Here is a 23940-nt window from a genome sequence, read left to right on the forward strand (position 1 = left end):
ATAGCATCAAGAATGGGTAACAAAAAATAATTCAGTCGTGTTACAGACGGGTCCAATCTCCAGTTCGTCCGACTCTCAACGCAGGTAGAAAAGTTTCCAAGCGCGGGTCGTGTGTAAACGCCTGGAAGTAAGATTGATGAAAGAGTAAAAAGAAAAATTTGGTAAGGGAGCACAAGAAGACCCGTGTCGGGCAAAAAAACACCATATCACAGTCCCCGCTTCCAGTCTACATACCAAGAGAAATCGAAGGAATTGACGACGTCATAATCATATCGCATCGCTGCCTGCGCCTTGTCCATGGCATTATATTGTGGAACCTCCTCATGCGAAGGCCTGCTGTCCATCGGCGACTGCTCCTTCAACGAGCACTTGGCCAGCATCGTTGGCCTGGTCAATGTTGTGGAAGTCAAGAATCTCCGAGTACCTACTCTAGGTTAGCATTCAATACTTGGCAACCCTACTTCGCAAGGACCCACATCATAATCTTCCAGGTGTCCACCGGCAGGTCGGCGTCGTTGAAGGACCAATCGAACTTCTCTTCGGCCACAGGTTCGTCGGTGGGATCGTGGTAAGGTGCGAGATACTCATGCGCAAGCGCTTCGCCTGCACGAATTCGCTTCTTGGGGTCAAAAACTAGCATTCGTTCGAGGAGATCAACAGCTATGATGATGTTAGAGACCGGGCCAGCGTCGACTGATTTGATTAATGGTGATATACATACCATCTGGGTCGGCATTCTTGAACTTGCTAGCCAGAGGTTGACGTTCGCGTTTAGGCAGCGACTTGACGAATCGCAGAGTCTAACATGATAAAGTATTAGCGATAGATCATCGAAAGAGCAGCATTCACGGTAGCGGGGAGGAGATGCTCACGTTCTCACTGCAGATGGTCTGAATAACGTCGTCCGGCGGGGTGCCCAAAAGCTCTGTAATAATCGAAAATTGGTTGACATGATCCTTTCCTGGGAACAATGGCTTTCCCTCCAGCATCTCCGCAAAGATGCAGGCCGCACTCCAAATATCCACTTCCACGTCGTATTTTTGCCATGTGAGCATGATCTCGGGAGCGCGATAATACCGGGTCGAGACATAGCCTGTCATCTGGGGGTCTTGGATACGGGCAAGACCAAAGTCGCAAATCTTCAAGTCGCAGTTCTCGTTGATGAGGATGTTGCTCGGCTTAAGATCGCGATGAACAACACCGGCCGAGTGGACATATTTTAGTCCTCGCTGCGGATGGTCAGCGTACGCCAGGGGAAAGATCCACGATAGAAAAAGCGCGGAAACAACTATCAGAATGGCGTACCAAGATTTGGTAGAGGAAATACTGAATGAACTGCTTTTCCAGAGGACGGGAGGTGAGGAGTCTATGGAGGTCGGTTCCCAGGAGTTCCGTGACGAAATAGCTGCGGCGGTCGTCAGAATGGAAAAGAAACAAGGCAACTTAAGTGAGAACTCGAAGCAGGCAAAATTTCTTACATATCCTCGAGCGGAGAAATGAAAATATCACTGAGACTGATTATCTGCTCATAGTCAGCATTGCGGTACGGCGGATGGCGGACCGCCTCTTGGTGGGGGGGGGTTTGGCTAACATTTTCGTGTCGTAGATGCTTCAACAGCTTCAACTCGCGGTACGTTCTCTTGGACAGAACTGGTGTGCTGAACGGCTTCATAATCTTCTTGACGGCGACCGGCTGTGCTGTCAATTGATCCCTCGCAGAACTGAATTATACCATGACAGGCGTCAGTCCATGTGCTGTTCGGGCGGGCCACAGAAGCCATCCGCGTGGCGGCGAAATCCAGAAGAGGGGTTGTCGAACTCACCAGACGAGACCAAAAGCGCCCATTCCCACGGGCTGCAGGTCTGTGTACCTGCGAGAGAATGAGTAAATGATCAATAGATCATACTGATCTTCTTTAAATCGTTAAAAAGAGTCGCACCTGCTTGTAATTTCGAAGGTGGTGCCGAAGATTTGGGCACGCACGAATTCCGCCATTTTGGAGTAAGGATGACGGTACACCGCACTCAAGGAGGGGGGAAAAGTGGGAGCCTCGGAGCTCGTTCTCAGGAGATCTGGGGATTAGGAGTGGAAGCCAAAAGAGACAAGAGATCGAGGAGAGTGAGGTGGGAGAGGAGGGTAGAGTTGGAGGGGTAAAAAAAAAAAGAAGCAGTAGCAGGAGAGGCTAAAGTGAACAACGACAAGAGCAAGAATAAAAATGCGGGATGTAAGTAGGAACGAGGTACAACTGGTTGTTGGTGTTGGAGAGAGAAAGAAGCAGCAAAAGACCGTAGGTGGCGCCCAGCAGGGTGTGTGTGGGGAAAACGAGTCTCTCTCTAGTAATTCCTACTAGTCCGTTGAGGTTCTCAGTCTCCGGAACGCCCAAAACAAGACCGATGACGTCCGCGACGGAAGCAGGGTATCGCAGAAAGGTCCGGCTGGGTGTGGGCACAACTATTACTACTAGTACTGTGTACTGTGTAAGAGCAGCTCTGCGATTCTTAGTTCCTTTTTTTTTTTTTTCCTTCCCTCTCGTCTACCGATCGGACTACTAGTGCCACTGCCACTGTGACGCGGTCTTGTCTAGACTCTTGAGTCATACCCATTGGTTGAATTGGTTGGAAGAGGGTTCCAAATTTCAGGGAAGAAGCCCGTCACGCTTACCTAACAGTCCATGGGAAATTTTATCCAGAGAATCATATCATCATTATCATTGGCATGTAATTGATATGTAGTCCTTCATTGGTTAGTAGTTCTTCTATTAGATCTTTTGCGATGTTGTATATATTAAGTAAGTATCAATGCCCCGCGGGGTCTACCAGAATTGTTCCTCCAGTACATCAGCAACAATCTCAAAAGGCGAATAGTCATGGAGCATATGCGTATTGTCCCAGACTACTACTGGTACTTACAAACATCCCAACCTAACTATCCAGAATATGGCGAGAGAGAGAGTGTGTGTGTATGTGGGAAAGATTCATATCTTCTGCGGTATACCTCAAGATCCCGTGTCAGCCCATTCATATGGCCACTGACTAGAGTAATGATCTATGGATGGGCTACCATCATCGCGATCGATCGGAATACTACTCACAGTAAGTATGATTCCAAGAAGGCGTCTACTACTACGTAATGCCCAACCGGGGCGAACCATACTATCAGTACTAGTTAGCATCAAGCTGTGCTCCTCAATGTCATCATACCCCCCCTCGGTGGGGCTCAGCCGGTTCCAATCAATTCCACCAATTTCGTGACGAACAACCCATCAAAATTATTCCTGTCCATTGATAAATTCATATCTAACATGTCGGCCGAACAACGATCTTCTCGCACACTCAATCTTGTATCCGCCAAAGCTTCTAACTCTGGCTAAGGGGGGGAACCGGGGGAAAAAGGGACAGAAAAGGACAATCAGGTGATACTAACATTAGTACAGTATTCCGTGCTATGTATGGAAACTATATCCGGGTTTGTGTAAGGCTGTTCAGGCTGTCATGATTGTTAGTTTGACAGATTTCCCTTCGTACGCCATTATTAGAATCGAGGAGTTTCAGCACAAGGAAATTTGCACGGGGTGCCAACGCAGCTACTAGTGCTCGGCAGCGGCCATGCTGCCTGACAGGAGGGGAGCGAGGTCTTAGGATGACTGACTATATGCCGATACAACCTAATTTACCCGAGATGGTCCAACCCCATCATTATCTGCGCTCTGACCATAAAGCTGTTTCTCTCCCAACCCTGATACTAAGTACACAAGATTTCAAGTTCGGAGAGACCGGTAGAAGACTGATTCTCATAACTGCAAGGAGTTTGTGGCACAATGGAGGTACGTTTCGACAATGGGCAAATGCCACATAACATGCCGCTTTGACACGGCCATCCCTGCTGTACTACAACAGACTGATTTCATGTTGGCATGAAGAAAGGAACGTCTTACGGCATGACCGTTCTATGTGAGGGGTTGCAATGCTGATGTCAAAACACTGGATGAAGAGTTCCTGTTGTAAATTGCGAGATCAATTGGCGGTGTCTAATTCAAGTCATTATTGACTGCTCTACATTCCTAAGTATATGGTCCACTACATATTTTCATTTTCTAATGAATAGTTAATATCAGCATGAATCCTGCAGTCAACACATTGAAGTTGGCTCCGTTGGGAATGGGACCAGAGGTACTCCGTAGACTCGTTGGCATGCTACTACACGAGGTAACGTCTAAGCCCGGTAGGTCCATGAAGCCGCATTCTATGTAACCTTGATTGTAGCCAGTGACTGCGACTAACGGTTCTGGACAATGCTTATGCTTCTCAGGCTCAATATCAATCAACATGCCACTATAAGCTGCAAAACGTCGCTGTGAATATATAGTCAAATACAAGACAGGGCCATTAACCTCGAGTGGAAGCGTAATGTCACCCGTCCGTGTCTCCAAAGTCCAGAATTATAAGATGCAACGGGCAAGCAATATTAAATCCGAGCGCGAATTGCTGACATGATATGAATATAAGTGGCATGTCATCATTAGAATCCATCATTCCATTGCATTTAAACTCGGTTGTCCATCCTCAGTTTTCTTTTCACTCGCATGGCACGCTCTCGAAGTGAATTTCTGCTGTTGTGTAAAGAGATGGTTGGGATTTACCACACCCTCTTCTGTTCTTACAGCACAAAATTCTGATGGGCAAGAGAAAAATGGATGTAACTATGGTGAGGGGAAAGAAAAAGAGCTAGGGGTGTCTTTAGTTGTGGTAGCTACAGCCAGTGTTTCATGTGCACATGGTTGTTGTCTCAAAACATTTCTCCGATCCAAGTTCCTATTATTAACGCAGGATTCGAGGGCAGTGGGGGGAAAAGAGGAGTTCAAAACGGATACTAGTGTACTCCATAGTGAGAAAATGAGAAAACTTAGAATCAAGTCATTCATTTTCGGATACGTCCAAAACGATCATCCAGGACGGGATGCTCGACAAGGGGCGCTCCTACACTAGTATTCTTGATACAGCCAAAGCATGGCTATAACACAAGTTGGGTACTTTGCAGTCAATTGGGGGCTGAGCCGATTTATATCGACAGGCCAGCGAATACTGGTTTCTATCATGCTTAAGCGTAAAGTACTAAGTTAATTGGGACGGTTGGATGATGCTATTGGATGTAGCGACAAGTGACCAGGTAGCCTCATGAATTGCCCGGTTAGTCTGATGATCTTCTAAGCACACAGTGTTCCACTCGGGTGCTGTTGTTAGCCACAGCCTCACTTCATGTGCTGCTGGGCAAGATGATGCTCCGAAAGGTAAATGAAACTGAGAAAAAGGATACCATCAATACGAATAAGAAATACACAATAATTAACCAAAGAAGAAATGTATCATATAGAAGATCTAAGTACATAAGAGGATCGACACTCACTCCCTGCGTCAAGAAAATATGCGAAAAATGTTTGTTTGGATATTCAGGAGCACGGGGTACCACCGAATCGGCTCTAGACCAGATGTGACACAATACCGTCAATAGAGAATCAAACCCTTAGTTCACTCGGGGTTTGTGGACGCACAGTAGTCGTTGTAGTAAGTGTTGGTTGGAGGAAAGGGAAGAATACAAGACACACGCTAAAATATTACGAGCGACAGAGAAAGCCTAGCTAGGCAAACTGAGTGTGCCCTGTCTGGCCTGACTCGTTGTAATTGCTGCCACTGGCGTTTTGAGTTACTAGTACATTAGTCCCTTTTTCTTTTTGCCTCCCCCGGTCTGCCCACAAATCTGACCACAAGAATAGTAGTCTAGTAGTAGTAGGTAAAGCGTGGGTTATGTTTCTTTTAGGGGCTAATGGGGAGGGTCTAAAAGAAGTAGGAGTACTTACTATCTTAGACATGCTCTGGAGAGGGAGAACTTTGGCCATCAAGTGAACCCGACCATTGACATAAAGATCGGAATAGTAGAGGGTATTATTATTATTATTATTATTATTATTATTATTATTTTTATTATTGTTATTTTTTTGGGGGGGGGGAAGAGGGACTATTATACTTACATTACAACCCCAAGATCGATCAGATCCATTCACCCATTCAAACCCCCATTTAGCGCCAGAAGTTCTCTTTCTCCTCTCTCTTGGTCTCTCCATCTCTCCCTTTATGTCTTTCACTCGCGGTAAGCTTGGGTCGCCCGGTCCACGTTTTTCCCAAATACCCACCGGCGCCCCTACGATCGAGCGAGTATGTAATCCTCTCCTCTGTCTTTCTGCCATCTCCACTTCCACCTGTCTAGATGACGATTGGGAATCATCCACAACTGGCCAATCCATCCCATCCCATCCCATCCCCATTCCATCCCATCCTCTCTACCAACCACTACGAACTAACCTTCCATCAATCAATCACATCCTACCATTCACCTTACTCCTCTTCCTCCCTCCACCCCCTCATTTTTCCTTTCCTACTAATTAACGCACACGAACTTATTTCCTCCTTTATAATGACCAGTAATAATACCTAATTCCCTTTCATATTCACACGTCCGCGCATTATTTCCCCCCCCCAATCCTCCATCCCATCCCATCCCATCCCATCTCATCTCCTTCCTCCCTTAACTACTATTACCCGCCTGATTGATCGACCCGACCGACGACTGATCCCCATTGCTTACATTATCTCACACTCGAGATCCGCGCTCTCATCCACTCTCCCACATCATCCCCCCCGATCGACTTTAACTACCCTTTTTAGCGTCAGGTCGTCATTCTCGCTCGCTTTCCTGCTCCGCAGTTGGCTCTCTTGACACCCCTCACCCTCTCGATCAAACCTCCAGCAGAACCATCCTACTCCGCGCTTGGGCTCGGCGTCTTTTCGTTGCTTCGCTGTCTCCCCTGCTTCCTTTTCACCTCCTGCGTCACGAGCCAACACCTCCGCCCCCCCCGGGAGCTTGCAGTTGTCGTCGCTCCGGCCTTCCCCGTTTCGACCTCGAGCCGTCTGTTGTGGCTCTGCCTTCGGCCACTACGCGCGCAAGCCTCGATCCCTGATCGAACTCCATTGTCGATCGCATATACCACCGTCTCTCTCACTCTCCCCGTTCCGATCGCTGCAGCGATATCCTCCCCATTGCGCCGCTCATAACCTTCCGTCCGCAATCACATCTGTCTGTTTGGGTCGTTGGAGCTGCCACTCGTCTGGGTATTCGCCTCTCCCGTCGGCGTCGGGTCTCAGCGTCCTGACAGGTTGATGCCGTATCCTTCCGCAGGCAGCTAATGGGTTAGCTTTTCGCTGTCTGGGAATCATACCGAGAACATGGGTTCGTGTGTGAGTACGGAGGCGACAGGAGATGCGGAGTCGAAGCGGAGGAGCCAAGCAATCGACCGAAAACTAGAAGAGGACTCTAGGCGACTACGGCGAGAGTGCAAGATCCTATTGCTTGGTTAGTTGCATTCTCCTCATCCCGCTATACGGAGGCCGATGCTGTTTCAAGCGCAACTCTTGCTAACTGTGATCTCGTGTGTGATGGTAGGTTCCGGAGAAAGCGGCAAGTCGACCATCGTCAAGCAAATGAAGATCATCCACCAGAATGGGTACACAGTTGAAGAGCTGGCCTTATATCGCCTAACGGTCTACAAGAACCTCCTCGATTGTACCAAATCTCTCATAGCAGCCTACCACCAGTTCTCGCTAGAACCTTCAAGTCAAAAAGTCCGCGACTACATCCAATTCCTTTCCGATTATAACATTGACCCTGATCCAAATATACCCCTGGATTCTCGGGTCGGTGATGCGATCACGTATCTCTGGAATGACCCTTGTACTTCCAATGTGCTGGAGCATCAGAACGAATTCTATCTGATGGATTCTGCGCCATAGTAAGTGCTTGCGTCAATCGAGTTATACCACAAGCACAGCCGCTGACCGAGTCCTTCTAGTTTCTTTGATGAAGCTAAGCGGATAGCTTCCCCAGATTACATACCCAACGTAAATGATGTACTCCGCGCGCGAACAAAAACGACAGGTATATATGAGACGCGATTTACCATGGGCCAGCTTAGCATACAGTATGACCTGTCCTCTCCTTGAAGGTTGTTTCATCGACAATTAACTGACTTGTCACATAGTATGTTCGATGTTGGCGGCCAGCGGAGCGAGCGGAAGAAGTGGATTCATTGCTTTGAAAACGTAACATCCATCATCTTCTGCGTAGCGTTGAGTGAGTATGACCAAGTATTACTGGAGGAGAGCAACCAGGTATGTCTCGGAGCGCTTCATCACCCTGCCCATGCGCCCCTGCTGATCTGGTTTTTCAGAATCGCATGATGGAAAGCTTAGTCCTGTTCGATTCCGTGGTCAATTCTCGATGGTTCATGCGAACGAGCATAATTCTTTTCCTAAACAAGGTCGATCTTTTCAAACAAAAGCTTCCTCGGTCTCCATTGAACCATTACTTTCCGGACTATTCAGGCGGCAATGACGTGAATCGGGCGGCCAAATACCTTCTTTGGAGATTCAATCAAGTCAACAGAGCGCATCTGAATCTCTACCCTCAGTAAGTTCTGATCAAAGTCGTTTTCGTGCTGTGTACTCACTAATTCGCCCTCAAGTCTGACTCAGGCCACCGACACAACAAATATCCGTCTGGTATTCGCCGCTGTAAAGGAAACAATCCTGCAAAATGCCCTTAAGGATTCGGGTATTCTGTGAGGCAGCTATCGTTAGAAGAGCAGCTAGACCCGGTTTATGTTACCGAGATTCTCCACTTTGGCGATTGCCTACGTTGAGTAGAGGCCGTCCTATCTGCCCTCTCACTAGTCAGTCTTCCGGCCCGGTTTTACTGATGAACCTCATTTCTCTCTGAAGCTTTGATGCTTCTGGTTTGCACCCTGTTTGCAGCTTTGGCGTTCGTTATCTTTCGATTTACTTTGTTCGTTTGTTCATCATATTGTGTTCAGTCGGTAGGCATCGGCGTTACGGTGCTAAGTTGACCTCACAGTTCAATGTGCCTGGCGCTGGGTTGGTTCATGGTCATTGGAATTTGTGGCATGGTGTCAATTTTTCCTTCTCATTTGTGATCATTTCAGGATGATATGTTTCTTGGGGCTTTTCTATCTGCATCGGCCATAACAGACCACGTCCAACTCCTGGGGCTGATCTTCAATTAAAGCGCTCAATGTCTTCAATAACAGGAAGAGCGAGCTACAGGCCTTGGCATTACATTCTTTGCACGTGGACTGCGCAAAGCCTTTTGATATACTGTTTCATGCCCCCGGAATTTCCTATAACCCTTTTCTTTTCTTTTCCCATGACTTGACTCTGCATCTAATGGCGATCTCTCTTTACATACTTCTCTAATTTTCTAGGCTATTACCCAGCATTCTGTTTTACTCGTTGCTGTTGATCCTTTATCGTCCCGTCTATACCACGCAGCTTGTTGTAGCGATCCTATGCATGCAATTGATCTCTTACCCATGAAATGTCACCGTGCCCTTTGTGCAGTGATGCTGCCCATTGCAAGCGGAGCGGCTCCCATCAGATGATGCTGTAACGCGTGCTGCTTACTGTCTTGAAGTCGATGTTACTTCTTTCGACGTTCTCTTGCCCGCCCAAAAGGCGAGCATATCTAGGGCAAGGCCAGCTGTGGCAGTGCCTCCAGACATCATCACCGTCTCCGCTGGTGGTTGAGAGTGTAACCAGGCAATTCGCAGCGAGGTCGACTGGGCATGTAGGTATGGGAAGCTCCGAGCGCCGCTTCATGGTTTCTTCCGCTAGTTCACGGGAACCAGTCAAGACATTGGAGAGGGCTTGCACCGTGCAAAAGTCATGGGGAAAGGCCCATGGCTCGCGCGGAGTTCCTCGAGCTCAGACCGTCGATCCTAGCGCTCGAATGAAATGATGGACGGGGGAGAACGTTGATGACCCGCCGATCGGACAGGAAGGTTGCAGTGCGGGGGTGGGGGGGATGAGGCCGGAGATGGACTGGACCCGGAGGACTGAGCTGCGGGCGGGTGGTTAGTAGTAGATTTATTTCAAAGAGCTGTAGAAAAGGAAGATGCAATCAAAAGAGGGAAATGTAAGAAGAAGAACAGAAATAGTACATTGTATTGCATGCATCAATACATGTGGTTGATGGCGTTGAGACCAGACCTGTAGTAGCAGTAGCAGTAGTAGTTCTGGCGATACAAGAAAGTAAGTAGCAACTGTTGGTATTAATGGAAGTAGTTGAAAGGAGTAAGTATTCAGAGACAAGACAAGACAAGACAGGACTCCTACTTACTATACGGTATCAATACACCGTCTCCCAAGTCCAGAGTCAATCCTTCCTCTATCCACTCCACTACTTAGTTACTACTACTTTTCCCCCCCTCGATCACCATGCGTCATAGCGGCAGCTCCGGTCAGGCCAGACGGCGACTGTCAGACGGATGAGATGGTGGTGGTGGAGCAGTGATGCATTAATTCATGTTGTCTTGTCTCGTTTCTGTCCCCTAAAACCCCTCAATCCAAGGAAACGTTGTGGCTTCTATTGAGTTCAGGCCCAGTTCCGGACAATCCGTCAGTCAACACACACACATCCTCCTTCATCATCCAATGCTCGTCCAGCATTCAAGGAGCTACACGGCAGCTTGGGGCGTTGCCCAGTTACGCTGCTCAATTTGCGAATTGAGCTAGTTGAAAGTTCCATGAAAGCCTAGACACTTTTCCTCGCACGACATTGCATGAGAACCCGGGGGCCAAACGTATGATCATCCATTCCGGATTCCTGTTCGATCCTCCTCCATCTATCGTCAACTGCCATCCCAGACTTCGATATTACCCCTCCCGGTTGTCTCGCATGCCCTGCTTTGATCCCAGCATTGCGATTTAGACACCCTTGTCACGCGGTTGATGAAGAGAAAGGGAAGGAGGGGGAAGTGAAGGTCTGCTATTTTCTATTCTTACTATAGTGAAGTATAGTCAGTCCGTGGTACTACTTAGAGTACCTCGCTCCCACCCCTCTCCCTCTTCCTTCCTTCTTCTTTCTTTGTCTTCTCCTCCTTCCTCCCAAATCTTTCTCCCCCCCCCCCTTTTATTCTTTCGCCTTATTCCACTATAGTAATCGAGGCGCTTCCTTAGCTCAGGCTTCTTTGTTATTGAATGCCTCATCCTCAAATCGTTGGGCTAGTCTATTGACCACTTCTTGAACCAGCTAGTGTTTCCGCCACTTCAACGCTTGTTCAGCTACAATGGCCTCGGAACAGCCTCGTCGAGAAAGAAAGCCTTCGGTTGGAGCTCCAGTGTCTGAGCTTCAGGGACCCATTGGTCCCGGCTTTAGCCGTCCCAAGCACAGACGTACCTTCACTGGCTTCGGACCTGCAGAGATCAAAAGTGTCGAAGCTAGTATTCCGGAGCATCTTAGGGAGGCGTGAGTATTGATCCTGATCCAACTCTTTGTCATTATAGCCGTCACTCTCCATAGTCGCAAGCTTGTTTCATATGAAACCGTCATTGGAGTATCGCTGACCTGCATTGTATCCTAGATGGCGGAAGCACGTAGGAAAATTGATGACGCGCTTTGGGATCTGAGATCGTTTTGCTAAGTCTGTTTTTGTCATAGTCCGTCAATGGATTTGCCAACAAAGAAGAGTTCGAAGTAAGTTGGATAGTACATACAGCGTCGAGCATTTCACTAATGATGTGAATAGGATGAGCTGGTCCGGCACATCGAAACTACTTTGGCTCGCTCCTTGTACAACTGTGACGAATTGTATTTTGACCCTCGCTGGACAGCATCAGGGAACCAACCGCTGACGTATTAGGGCCGCATACTCTGGAACCGCCCTAGCCTTTCGAGATCGCTTGATCATCGAATGGAATAAGACGCAACAGCGACAAGCTTCTGCCGACCAGAAGCGAGTGTATTGTGAGCGGATCCTTGAACTACTTGGACTATCATTCACTTATCTGTGACAACACTAACAACCCTTGCCAGATCTTTCTCTCGAATTCCTTATGGGCCGAGCTCTGGATAATGCCATGCTCAATGTCGGCTTGAAGGACGTTGCAAGAGGTAGGAATCCTGGAACAAATGCCCAATGCATCCTACTAATCCTATGAGATAAGAGGGTCTGAAGGACCTTGGCTTCCGAGTCGAAGATGTCATTAGCCAGGAGCATGATGCTGCACTGGGAAATGGAGGTCTTGGACGCTTGGCTGCGTGCCTACTCGACAGTCTGGCGACATTGAACTATCCAGCCTGGGGCTACGGTCTACGCTACCGTTATGGTATTTTCAAGCAGGAAATTGTAGACGGGTATCAGATGGAAGTCCCCGACTACTGGCTTGACTTCAACCCATGGGAGTTCCCTCGGCATGAAATCACTGTCGATATTCAGTTTTATGGCTGGGTGAGAAAATACCAGGATGAGAATGGTAAAACCATCCACTCCTGGCAAGATGGCGAAACTGTGCAAGCAGTAGCATACGATGTTCCTGTCCCGGGCTATGGCACACGGACCACGAACAATCTTCGGCTGTGGTCTTGCAAGGCTTCCAGCGGAGAATTCAACTTCCAGAAATTCAACGCTGGCGATTACGAAAGTGCTGTCGCAGAGCAACAACGTGCGGAGACAATCTCTGCGGTGCTCTATCCGAACGACAACCTCGACAGGGGTAAGGAGCTAAGACTTAAACAACAGTACTTCTGGTGTGCTGCCTCTCTGTTCGACATTGTCCGGAGATTCAAGAAGACCAAGAGAGCTTGGAGCGAGTTCCCCGATCAGGTTGCCATTCAATTGAATGACACTCACCCGACCTTGGCTATAGTCGAACTTCAGCGCATCTTGATTGATAACGAAGGTCTCGAGTGGGACGAGGCATGGGCCATCGTGACAAAGACCTTCGGATACACGAATCACACGGTTTTGCCAGAGGCCCTGGAGAAGTGGTCTGTCCCGTTGGTGCAAAACCTGCTACCACGGCACATGCAGATCATTTTCGACATCAACTTATATTTCCTCCAGCATGTCGAGAAGAACTTTCCGCAAGATAGAGACTTACTGTCCCGGGTGTCGATTATTGAAGAGTCCCACCCGAAGATGGTGAGGATGGCTTACATCGCGATTATTGGCTCCCATAAAGTCAATGGGGTCGCAGAACTACACTCAGATCTATTGCGGACCACCCTTTTCAAAGATTTCGTGACAATATACGGCCCGGACAAGTTCACCAATGTCACCAATGGAGTTACTCCACGTCGTTGGCTACACCAGGCAAACCCACGTTTGTCTGATCTAATCGCTTCCAGGCTCGGAGGATATCAATTCTTGACTGATTTGACACTTCTGGACCGGCTCGAGGCTTTCGTCGATGACAAGGCATTCCAACGTGAATGGGCCGAGATTAAGACCGCGAACAAGATTCGTCTCGCTAAACACATCAAAGAGACCACCGGTTACAGTGTAAATCCACAGGCTTTGTTTGATATTCAAGTCAAGCGTATCCATGAGTACAAGCGGCAGCAGCTTAACATCTTCGGTGTCATCCACCGATACTTGAGGATCAAGTCAATGTCTGCGGAAGAGAAAAAGAAGGCACTGCCGCGCGTGTCTGTCTTTGGAGGCAAAGCAGCCCCAGGCTACTGGATGGCAAAGACTGTTATTCACCTGATTAACAAAGTTGCCTCCGTGGTAAACAATGACCCTGAAGTTGGTGATCTTCTGAAGGTGATCTTTGTCGAGGACTACAACGTCAGTAAGGCCGAAATCATCTGTCCAGCGTCTGATATCAGCGAGCATATCTCTACCGCTGGTACGGAGGGCAGCGGTACTAGTAACATGAAATTCGTCATGAACGGTGGCTTGATCATTGGAACTTGCGACGGTGCTAACGTATGAAGCCCTATATCCCGTCTGCGATGCTAGCACTGACGATTGCCCCTGTATAGATCGAGATTACCAGAGAAATTGGGGAGCAGAACATATTCCTCTTTGGAAATCTAGCAGAAGATGTGGAAGAGCTTCGCCACCGACACCTCTACGGCGATTTCCAGCTTGATCCTCACTTGGCTAAAGTCTTCGATGCAATTCGTGGCGGCATGTTCGGTGACGTCAACAACTTCTCCGCACTCATCGCCTCCATTGTTGAGCACGGAGATTACTACCTAGTGTCTGACGACTTCAATTCGTATATTACCACGCAGGACTTGGTTGATGAGTCGTTCCAGAACCGCGAAGAGTGGTTAGCCAAGTCCATCACCAGTGTTGCCCGCATGGGTTTCTTTTCGACCGACCGCGTGATCAATGAGTACGCCGAAAGCATTTGGAATGTAGAGCCCCTCGAGGTGGAGAATTAGACAGTGGCCATTGTTGAAGTTGGACTCCTGCATCATCTGGTCCTTCCTTTCGGTTTGCCATGTTGTCACCCGCTCTATTCTTCCGCTTTTCTTTCCTCTTGGCGAGTTGGATTGAACTTCTAGTATTACATGGATCCTACACTCGTAACGCTGCCCGGTGAACAGGAGAGAGATGCTTATGACGGAGCCATTCACTCACTCGGCAGTAACTCATTGTTTGGATCAGCAATTATCAAACAGCTATATTCTATGCAACTAACTGTTCTTACAAAGTTCCATATGTCTTCTACATTAACCATGAATGTGTAAGTTGCCCCAAACGCGCTACACATACCATAACGCAACCATTTCACGGCTAGTGACACAGCGACAACAACTATAAACCCCATATATACTCTATATCCCTTCAGGCAAATGAACACGTGAACGAATCACGGCCCTACGCGCTCAATTCAGCCATGCGCCTCTGCAACTCTGGCACCATACGAAGTTGGAGGTCCAGCTCCTCCTTCTCACTGTAATAAAGCGCTGTGTTAGCTCATCTCCCATGATGCAGCCACCAAAACAACTCGGAGCGGAGCAACTTACTCTTCCAACTTTAGTCTCTTTTCCCAGTCCAGACCAGTGAAGATGTAGCTTCCTTGCCCATCAAACTGCAGAATCTTCTTGTGATATTTCCAAAGACTCCGTCGGTGGGACACAGTCATCAGCGTAGTACCTAGCTTCTTGGCTGTTTCGTACATGACCCGTTCAATCTCCAAAGTAACCGAGGAGGTGCACTCGTCCAAAATGGCGAACTTTGGCCGATGATAGAATAGTCTGGCCATGGCTATCCGCTGTTGCAGACCGCCGGATAGGACGTCGCGCCATTCTTCCTCGGCGTCCCAACCTCCAGGGCGATCAACAACGGAAGCGATCTCCACAACTGAGAGGATCTCGTAGAGATCATCGTCGGTAATTCCCTTGGCGCGCATTTCGCGGACACCGTCTGGGTAGATAACTTGTTGGCGGAGCGTACCTCGCGAAAGATACGGGCGCTGAGGGATGTAGAAGATGTCGTCAAATCGGGGCTTCTTAACTTGGCCTCCGTAGACAGGCCACAGGCCACCGAGAATTCGAAACAGGGAGGACTTGCCGCATCCGTTTGGTCCAACAATGAGAAGGTGGTCGCCTGGGTGCACAGTGAAGGACAATTTTCGGACGAGAACATCGCCGTTTGGTGAAACAATAGGGACGTCAGTAAATTCAATTGAATCACTTTCCTCGACGACTCCGCGACCGGATAAGATCGCGGAGTTTTCTTCTGTGGAGGCGGAGGACACAAGCTTCTTCTCAAATCGGCCGGCTAAGAGGTCGTCCATAACCTCTAGCAACGAAGAGACACGGGCTGTGTGACCAGCTAGTTCGGAGATTTCTTTGTAGGAGAACATTAGACGCCCAAAAGCGTCTGAGGAAGAAAGCAGCATTCTTCGATTGGTAACGAAGCCTGTTTGATGCATGTCAGTCACCGTGCTGATGTATAGGTTTCTAGACTGGGTGTAAATGCTTACTCTCGGTACGGTCGCCCATAGTTTGAGTGACTTGGCCGGGAATGCGGAAGAAGACAGGGATACTGCACAGGATCAATCCCAAGGCACCCCAGAAGTACTTGATAACGAAATCCTCCATGAATCCGTGGTATAAGCGTCTGCGAAGAATGCGGTTCACGTGTTTAATCAAAGTGAAGTAGCCCTTATCCAAGGTGTCCTTTTCTGCCTCGTGGCCGTGGTAGAGAGCCACCTCTTCGCTGTAGTCGATCAAACGCGAGTGCAGGAAGCGGAACTCGCCTTCCAAACGTGCTTCGTCGGCCACATATTTGCCAAATGGTGGCGTCAAGGCTCGCATAACATTGGCGGATAATTGCACCAAGAGGCTCATGATAAACAGGCCTTCTCCGCCCACACTCTTGGAAAGAGAGTAGTTGTAGATGGCCATGTCGAGAATCGGTTTTGCCAGGTTGGAGTACAGCTCTGCCAGGCTGTCGGAGAACCTTGAAACATCTACTGTGATGAGCTGGTCGGGGTTCTTGACCCGATCGTCCAAAGCGGATATGGCATAGAACGTCATGTTCGACAGATATTTGTCATGGATGTAGTCTGTCAGGCGTTTGCGGTAAGAGAGAGCGAGTTTGCATTGGTGATAAGATAGCTACCGCAACACAGAAGGGACTTAGCTCCTGGACCTTTCTCTTCTGTGGATATGAAGCCACTTACCATGGAGTTCGTGAATGTCGCAGGAACTGCCACTATCATCCACCACACTAGCCCCAGCAAGAAGTCCTTGCCTCTCCCTCTCACCAGATTGCTAACCAGCCGGCCATCCAGCTCGGCTACATACAGACTCAGCAGTGTCCGCAGCACCAGGAAGACACTGTGGCCAAACAGAAGCCGTAACTCTTTGCTCCGCCAACCGGGGATCACGATCTTCAACAGACGAAGCAGATTGCGAAAGAACTCCCGGTTGACTTCGACCTTTTTGCGCGGACGATCGCCGCCTTCGCCAAGACTACTGGTTCCAGGGCGTCGGCGCAGTTCTTCCTGGTGGTGGGAGGCGGCCTTTTGCTCGGAGATGGCATTATGGACGCGTTTCACGAGAGCGGCGAAGAGAGCTAAATACACAGTACGGGAGATTTGTTTACGATGACGGAGGTAGGTGGCAGCCAGGCGGGAGAAGAGGTGTCGGATAGACCGCTCGGGCGGAAATAACTTGGATTGCGCAGCCATAGTTGCGACGTGAACCCCGGAAGTGTAGTTAGCCGAAGTCGATGACGGCTAACATGACCGGTGAGGACAAATGGAAAGGAGGGGAGATGAAGAGGGACGAGAAGGAGAATGAGGATGAAGAGAGAGAGGGAGGGAGGGAAGGAGGAGATATGATGGGTGAGAAGAGCAAGGGGATGACGATGGAAGGATGATGGATGGGGGCTTGACATGTGAATAGGCCCGGGGGCTCCTTCCCTCCCCGGATTCTCGGGGCCTGCCGAGGATGTCCGCCTTATCTAAGCGGGGAACTGTTTACATTCCACTCAACTATTGACTATTGATTAACTCGTCCACCATCGCTAATATCACAACGCATAGTTATTATCAACATTAACAACCTACTCTCACCACCTCTTGTAGTTCTCAACTTCCTATATGCCCCAGATTTCCCCATGCACCTTCAGTACCAACGCCTTTACCCACCCTTAGCCTAGATTTCCCCCCTCCCATTATGAAAAAGAACAACAAACAATAGGTAAAAAAGAAAGGAGATTGCCACCGCAGATACACATCGCATGTGCGAAGTAGATTAGAATACAGATAATAATGTCACGCTTGTCGGTGACCTATATACAAACAAGGGCCATCCTCTGCCGGCAGAGATCCCAGTCATCCGTCCATACAGAAATAGTAGCCTCATCGCCAGCTAGACGAGGGTAGAAGCACCTGTGGGTATGAACAAAAGCCAAAAATCGGCTATGATTAACCCAGTCAACCCAGGTTCCAACTCAGAAAGAAGCCTGCTGATCTGATTCGGTATCGTCGTTCCCATTGCTCCTGCTAGACGATGTCCTTTTGCCACTGTTGAATTGCGCAGCGATTTGGCTTTGCCGGAACTTCTCAAAGGTTTCCGCATCGTTCTTACGAGCGGCCCATAACTCCTCCACTGTGTTACCCAGATCTCCCAGCGCTTTGTCCGCATCCACACTCTCAAAAGGTGTGTGGGTTTGTTCCTCCTGCAGACGATCAAGTTTATCACGCAAAGCGGCCATATGGGACTCTTCGAATGAGAATGCCGACATATCATCGTCAGCCTGATCGAACGAAGGCCGGAGGAAATCGCGCCGAATGTTCTGCCCAAGACGGTGAACATGGCCTTCCTCGGAGGTCATTGCGCGTGAATGAAGCGACGTAATCGAGCTTGACCGCGATAGTCGGACGGCATATTGCTCCTCCTCGTCATCTGCCACGGCCTCGGCATCAGCGCAGGTGCCATTCAGCTGGGTGTTTTCAGACACGGGCCCGTTCCATGCGTCGTCGTTAGAACCCTGTGAGCTAGTATCCTGGATCGCATACGATGGGATGGACTGGGGTATGATGCGGGTCTCAGGATATTCGTCCTCAAATCGCTGGATCATGCGCTGTAAGGTGAAGTCAAGGAATTGAAGACGCCCTGCAGTGGAAAAGCTAGTTAGCATCACCACCTAAAGAGGGGGAGTAAGAAAGGCAACATACGGTAATTGGTGTCATTGCCGGCCTTATCTTCGCGCACAAGGGCCGACTGGATTCGCGTCCGGATATTACGTGCAGACTCCAAGAGGTTTTTAGACATGTCACGGGGTCGTTTAGTGACATAAGACCTGGATTTCCTATGCCTGGGTGTAGTTGTGCCACTTGGGGGTCCGGACTGGTCTCCTGGCATATGGCGATCCACGTTACCGAGGCAAACACCGAGAGCTTTGACGACGCCGGTCCCTCCAATGACATAGTCCTCATCGGGTGCAGCCTCGTCAACTTCCTCCACCTCATCTCCAGTACCGTGGCCGACGATATGCTGCAAAATCTCCGGAACATGGACGGCTGATCTCGTGGGTGTATCTGTTGGATCGGAAAACTCTGCTGCAATGGCACCTTGCTCCAGATTATTGAGGGAGTAGGCGACTATCTGGGAAGCCAAAGCCTTCACAACCTCGTTGTTTTCGGCAGTAGGGACTTCTATCTCCACGGCTATGATCGTTCTGGAAACACGCACTGCCGCCATCAAGGATGCATACACAGCACATGCCTCTTCTTGATTGGCGGGATCCGTCGCAGATGCCAATGCCGTAATGGCTGGGTTTTCGAGAATGTTCAAGTGGCATAAGCTGGGACATTCGGGGAGGACCTCGGCCAGAGCAATGGTTTGGTCAGGAGACAAGTTGACGTCGGCCAAATGGATGCGTTTGAGAGCAGGCATTTTGGGAAGAAAACGCCGGAAGGTTGCTAGCGCATCGGGCTGCATAGTGAAAAGACCTGGATTGTGGGAGAAATCGACAAAACGAAGGTCCGGCAATTTTGTCAATCCTTGGAACAAGGGGTAGACGGTAGAAGGCGTAAGTGAACAGTCAGCCAAGCTAAGAGCATACAGCGGGTGGTCTCCCGTGAAAGACGATATGATCAAGTCCAACTGGTCTTGGATGGGATTTCCACCCAGATCTAGCCCCTCGCATTTCCCTGCCTTGAGATAATCAACAATGTGCTCCAGACCTTCCCTGCTCAGCTCGTTATTGGCGAAGCCAAGTCTCCTCAAGCCAAGGGTTGTGGCTGCATCACATATTTTCTTCACATCTTCGGTCGTAGGTCGGCATTCGCTCAGCAGCAATTCTTCCAAGTGGTCCTCGCCAAAGCGTTGTGCGAGCGAAGTCGCGAAGAGAGTTGCTACGTTGGTGACGTTCTGGGTTTGCGAGGCTCCTTTGTTGGAGCAGTTGACAGTAATGGGTGTCTTGGGAAGAGGAATGCCGGACAAGTCGATCGCCTTCAAGGATTTTGAAAGGTGGACAAATAGGCAGATATGACGCCATCCTTCTGGTCCGATTTTGGGGTTATCTTTCAGCGACACCTTCTCAACGACGCTGAACCGCTGTTCTTTCTCCGAAGTCACCACCTCTGCCTTCTTTCCCTTTCTACGCCGCTGCATCATCTGTTCCACAGTTCTAGTGGAAAGTAGTGCAGCGAGAATAGATCGCACCGAGTCGTCAGTCAGAGCACATCTTTCAATGATGAGTTTTCGAACGGGTACAACAGCGAGCCAATCGCAGAAAGTAGCAATATCCTCGGCCGTCATAGGGAAGTCGCTGAGGTCAAGCACGGCCACGGTTCCTGGAGACTCGGCTAACGTGGAGGAAGGTGATGAGATCTCGTCAACTATACGCTTGAGCACAGGCGTCTCGCGCAGTTGACAACAGCGTCTATATATCCGCACAGGATCTGTCGTTGGATGACTCTGTGTCTTGGTACGGCTCGTGTTAGATGCAGGCGTTCGGCAGCCATATTCCTGGCCGTCGGCTGTGAGTTGCATGGGTATGGAGCCATTTGCTTCTGCCTGTCTGCGTCTTCTTTCCCTCCGCTCACGCCTTTCTTCTTCTGACCTCTTCTTCTTTTCCTGCTTTCGTGTTGGCTCTTTCGTCTCGCCATTGGCATTCGCTTCAGCTGGCGGCGTGTCTGGTGACCCAGAAGTCTTCCCATCCGCCCCGTTTGTTGGGCTACTCTTGTCCTTGGAGGAAACCACAGCCTGGGGATTCTTTAACGCGGCAGCTTCCTCCTTCTCTTTCGACTTGATATGCGATCGTTTGGACTTTTGGTTGTTAACCTCTGGGACAGGACGTCGCCTACTACTTGCTGGTGGGCTGTCTTCATCCGATTCTCGGTAGGATATCCCAGCGATCTCCACATCCACACAGAAAGCGACACGGCGCAATTTGGCAGGATTCAGATCCGGGATCTTGCACCTATCTCGATCCGGATCGATATTCATTACGCGACGTTGGCAGATCGTCCCAGTAGAAGCGGCTTTACCAGTGCCACCAGATGCGGATGACGAAAGTTTCCGGAAGGCGCTCTGAAGGAACGAAGGACCTTTTGGAGATGTTGAGGCGAAAGGGCTATTCTCATTCGTCCTCTCTTCTTCCTTGTCCTTTGGAGAATATGCCGCACCGAAAGGATTATGCATGTCCATTTTCGAAACAGGAGAGGTCGCCTTCGGGCTCTGCTGTGCCTTCATATTCGACTGCGACGGTGGAGTAGAACCAGAGGAAAACTTGGAGCTCAGGGTCGATATCCAAGAGTTCCTTCGTCCGGTAACCGGCCTAGGCGCGGTTTTCGGAGTAGCTGGCGATGTGCCAGTAGGCTTTCCCTCCACTGACTTGTCTTCATTTTTGACCTCCTTCGTGGCCTTCGCACCATCTTCTTGTGACGAACTCTTAGATATGGTAGGAGTGAGGGGGGCTGATGCTGAAGAGTTATTATCGGTAGTGCTTGGTTTTTCGAGACTTCGTTCTTGGGCATCTGCGACATCTGGATCCGCGACAGATTTATCGCTAACCACTGATGATGCCGATTTACAGCGCGACAGATGGTCTTGCGATCGAGTTAGGAAAGGTACACACAAAGACATAGTAGCAATTGAGCGACGTCCGGCTTACCTTTTTGCGAGTGATGCAGCCAGCTGACATCCACAGTCTCAATCCCTTCCATTTTGAGTCCGTATGCGATTCAATCACAGTATGCTAGATAACCAGGTGTAAGAGAGACGACGTCAGCTCGCTGATGAACGGCAAAGCGGCGGTCCTCAGGCGAAAGCTGAGCCCGGTTGGCGCGATAGTGGATACAGATCGAATTTCGGAGGCTATATCACTGCACGAGTAGTCCAAAATAGAATGATCCGACAGATCTACTATGCCTCGCGACGAGAATGAAAAATCACAGTTTCAGCCAGCGGATGATTAAGAACGGTGACGGTGGGTACATTCCATCATGGTACTGCGGCGAAGTACTGCGGACATGGTGACACAGCGGAGTAACGGGGACAAGAACGTAAGACGAGCGACGTCAATAGGGGGGGGGGGGGGGGGGGGGGGAGAAGGATATGACGAGGGGGAAAGGGGAATGTAATGAAAGATGGGGATGTCAAGGAGGAGAGGGAAAGCTAGTATTTTCGAAAAGAGTCTAGAGTAGAAAAAGGGAGAGAAGGGAAAGAAAAGGGTTGCGGGCAAAGCAAACCAGTTGAACTGAAGGCGATCGGGATGAGGAGGGAAGTGGCTCAACTGGGACTAGTGGGCATAGCATGATTCCCGCCAGTGGGGAGTTCGGCGATTACATACTCGAGTCCGTTGCGGAGAAATTACTAGACGGTATTAGAAACGGGTACTTGTGACCGTTTCTTACACATATCCTCTCCCCCTCCGTCTACGGAGAAGTACTTTGGCTCCCCTGTCGACTCTTCTCATCTCACTAAAGCAACCTTAGCATTGCGCTTTGGCCCTGCACCCTGCACACATTACAGAAGTACTTAAGATCAATAAAATACAAATGTATCGACTGATGATATCCTCACCCGATACCTGCATCGAATGATGACCCTTTTTGTCCTTTTCCCACTCCCCAAAAATGGACTGACGGGGGAGTCTTCTTGCCACTTTCCACGCGTTCTTTCCGCATATTCCGCCTGATTTGTTTGCCGAGGAGAATTGGAGGACAGAACTCACACGACACCCTGCCAAGCCCACCCTCAACCGGTGCTGAAATTACAAGTGCGTACGCGAACCCGCAAATCATCGATTTCCAGATAATCCTAAACCTGGGCGGGCTAGTACCGTTCGTTTGGAGCTGATGGTCGCATTCAGCGCCCGACACTACTAGACTACCAGAAAGTAATTATGGGTACCGTGTATGGAGTAATTAGATTCTGGAGTACTAAGTAATCTTCGTGTGCGTTGTTCATCTCGCCATTCGTTTACTCTTTCCTGGGTTACTCTACATAATGTGTGTGTGTACGTGATAGGTTCTAGATACTCCTCTTTTTAGCACCTGACCCGATCGACTGCAATCCCACAGCTACTACTTAGATCTCTTGTTCTGGTTAATAATATAGTTTAGTTATGAGTTGATGTCTGTCCAACAGCAAGAACTGATCGAATGATAAGCCACGCGAGCGATCTCCTTTCTTAACTAACCCTCTACTATCTCCAGCATCTACCCACTACTGGTATCTCAAAGTCCCGCTCTTCAGTTTCCCTTTCGAGTGGCGTTCTCACCACACGCCCATCATGATCATCACACCTGGCCCTCTCAGCGGACACAACCATGAGATAGTAAGTTTATGTCTCCGAGACATCTGAAGGAAAGCAAACCGAAAATCCAAAGACTCGAATCCGATGGCAAATTAAACAACCCGAATAACAGAGTATAATAACCCATGTTCCCATAGTACGTGGTGCCTTGATCCATTGAACTTAACGCGATCCACTTTATGGAACCCGAGAGGAGAACATGTTGATCATACACTCTAACCAGCAAAGTGCACCTTTCTTTTTGCCATCCCTGCTCAAAGTACGTAGCCAAGTTAGTTAGTACGTACGTACTTTGAACGGCGGCGCCCTTAATGGAATATCAGCTCCGACGCATGAGGCTTGACGACTGAAAAAGAAGGATGGAAATGTCATACGGTGTTACACAGATCAGCCTGAAAAGCATGGATGATCGTTGCGCAGAATATGCTTAACTAGAAAGTCGGATGATGTCATCTGCCAGTTTTTTTTCCTCTCGCTTAAGGAATGACATGTCATTCACTCATTCATCAGATTAAGCCTGGGGCTGAATATCTACCCGCCTACAGAGTATACTTACTACTTAGTTGGTAGTACTACACAGTAGCGTCCGATCTACTCGGGTTGGGTCGTTGTTGCTGTTATTGTTGTCTGCCATCAACCACCAACAAGTGCCTAGCTAACCCACTACTAGTAGTAAGTAACCAGTAGCAAGCATTGTCTTCGTACGACCATGCCGAAGCATCCGCATTCGTTTAGAAATATCAACTCGTCATGGACTGCGTCAAAAGAACAACATTAGTCCGATGCAGACACA

At 49.2% G+C, this 23940-nt stretch overlaps 6 protein-coding genes across 6 annotated transcripts; 3 read left to right on the plus strand and 3 right to left on the minus strand.

The window, feature by feature from the left end:
• Positions 1 to 206: 206 nt before the first annotated feature.
• Positions 207 to 2445, minus strand: sakA (mitogen-activated protein kinase HOG1; the record flags this gene model as incomplete). Its single annotated transcript, XM_025626273.1, has 9 exons — positions 1941 to 2445; positions 1824 to 1871; positions 1592 to 1721; positions 1479 to 1522; positions 1306 to 1405; positions 873 to 1229; positions 722 to 800; positions 477 to 660; positions 207 to 414 (listed from the first exon to the last, which is right to left on the minus strand). The coding sequence occupies exons 1-9, from the start codon at positions 1994 to 1996 to the stop codon at positions 207 to 209; spliced, it is 1206 nt and encodes a 401-aa protein (XP_025475789.1). The 5' UTR covers positions 1997 to 2445.
• A 4354-nt stretch (positions 2446 to 6799) lies between these two features.
• On the plus strand, positions 6800 to 9107 carry gpaB (guanine nucleotide-binding protein subunit alpha gpaB). The gene is made up of 6 exons (XM_025618225.1): positions 6800 to 7405; positions 7496 to 7841; positions 7902 to 8030; positions 8091 to 8220; positions 8280 to 8518; positions 8574 to 9107. Exons 1-6 carry the CDS (start codon positions 7279 to 7281, stop codon positions 8671 to 8673), a joined length of 1071 nt encoding a protein of 356 aa, XP_025475790.1. The 5' UTR covers positions 6800 to 7278; the 3' UTR covers positions 8674 to 9107.
• Positions 9108 to 11192: 2085 nt separating this feature from the next.
• On the plus strand, positions 11193 to 14591 carry glpV (glycogen phosphorylase; the record flags this gene model as incomplete). The annotated part of the gene is made up of 8 exons (XM_025628160.1): positions 11193 to 11371; positions 11487 to 11499; positions 11564 to 11599; positions 11652 to 11713; positions 11766 to 11869; positions 11939 to 12016; positions 12070 to 13835; positions 13892 to 14591. The coding sequence occupies 8 exons, from the start codon at positions 11193 to 11195 to the stop codon at positions 14297 to 14299; spliced, it is 2646 nt and encodes an 881-aa protein (XP_025475791.1). The 3' UTR covers positions 14300 to 14591.
• On the minus strand, positions 14519 to 17272 carry BO87DRAFT_157864 (ATP-binding cassette long-chain fatty acid transporter PXA2). The gene is made up of 4 exons (XM_025618226.1): positions 16552 to 17272; positions 15850 to 16486; positions 14888 to 15785; positions 14519 to 14814 (listed from the first exon to the last, which is right to left on the minus strand). Exons 1-4 carry the CDS (start codon positions 17059 to 17061, stop codon positions 14739 to 14741), a joined length of 2121 nt encoding a protein of 706 aa, XP_025475792.1. The 5' UTR covers positions 17062 to 17272; the 3' UTR covers positions 14519 to 14738.
• A 168-nt stretch (positions 17273 to 17440) lies between these two features.
• On the minus strand, positions 17441 to 21942 carry BO87DRAFT_379960 (putative cell wall biogenesis protein Mhp1). The gene is made up of 3 exons (XM_025624191.1): positions 21501 to 21942; positions 18556 to 21435; positions 17441 to 18493 (listed from the first exon to the last, which is right to left on the minus strand). The coding sequence occupies exons 1-3, from the start codon at positions 21550 to 21552 to the stop codon at positions 17829 to 17831; spliced, it is 3597 nt and encodes a 1198-aa protein (XP_025475793.1). The 5' UTR covers positions 21553 to 21942; the 3' UTR covers positions 17441 to 17828.
• Positions 21625 to 22922, plus strand: BO87DRAFT_400561 (uncharacterized protein; the record flags this gene model as incomplete). Its single annotated transcript, XM_025625534.1, has 7 exons — positions 21625 to 21719; positions 21806 to 21874; positions 22114 to 22221; positions 22543 to 22666; positions 22725 to 22737; positions 22776 to 22847; positions 22882 to 22922. 7 exons carry the CDS (start codon positions 21625 to 21627, stop codon positions 22920 to 22922), a joined length of 522 nt encoding a protein of 173 aa, XP_025475794.1.
• Between the last annotated feature and the right edge of the window lie 1018 nt (positions 22923 to 23940).

Source organism: Aspergillus neoniger (genome assembly GCF_003184625.1).
Source record: "Aspergillus neoniger CBS 115656 unplaced genomic scaffold BO87scaffold_38, whole genome shotgun sequence".
Lineage (NCBI taxonomy): Eukaryota > Fungi > Ascomycota > Eurotiomycetes > Eurotiales > Aspergillaceae > Aspergillus > Aspergillus neoniger.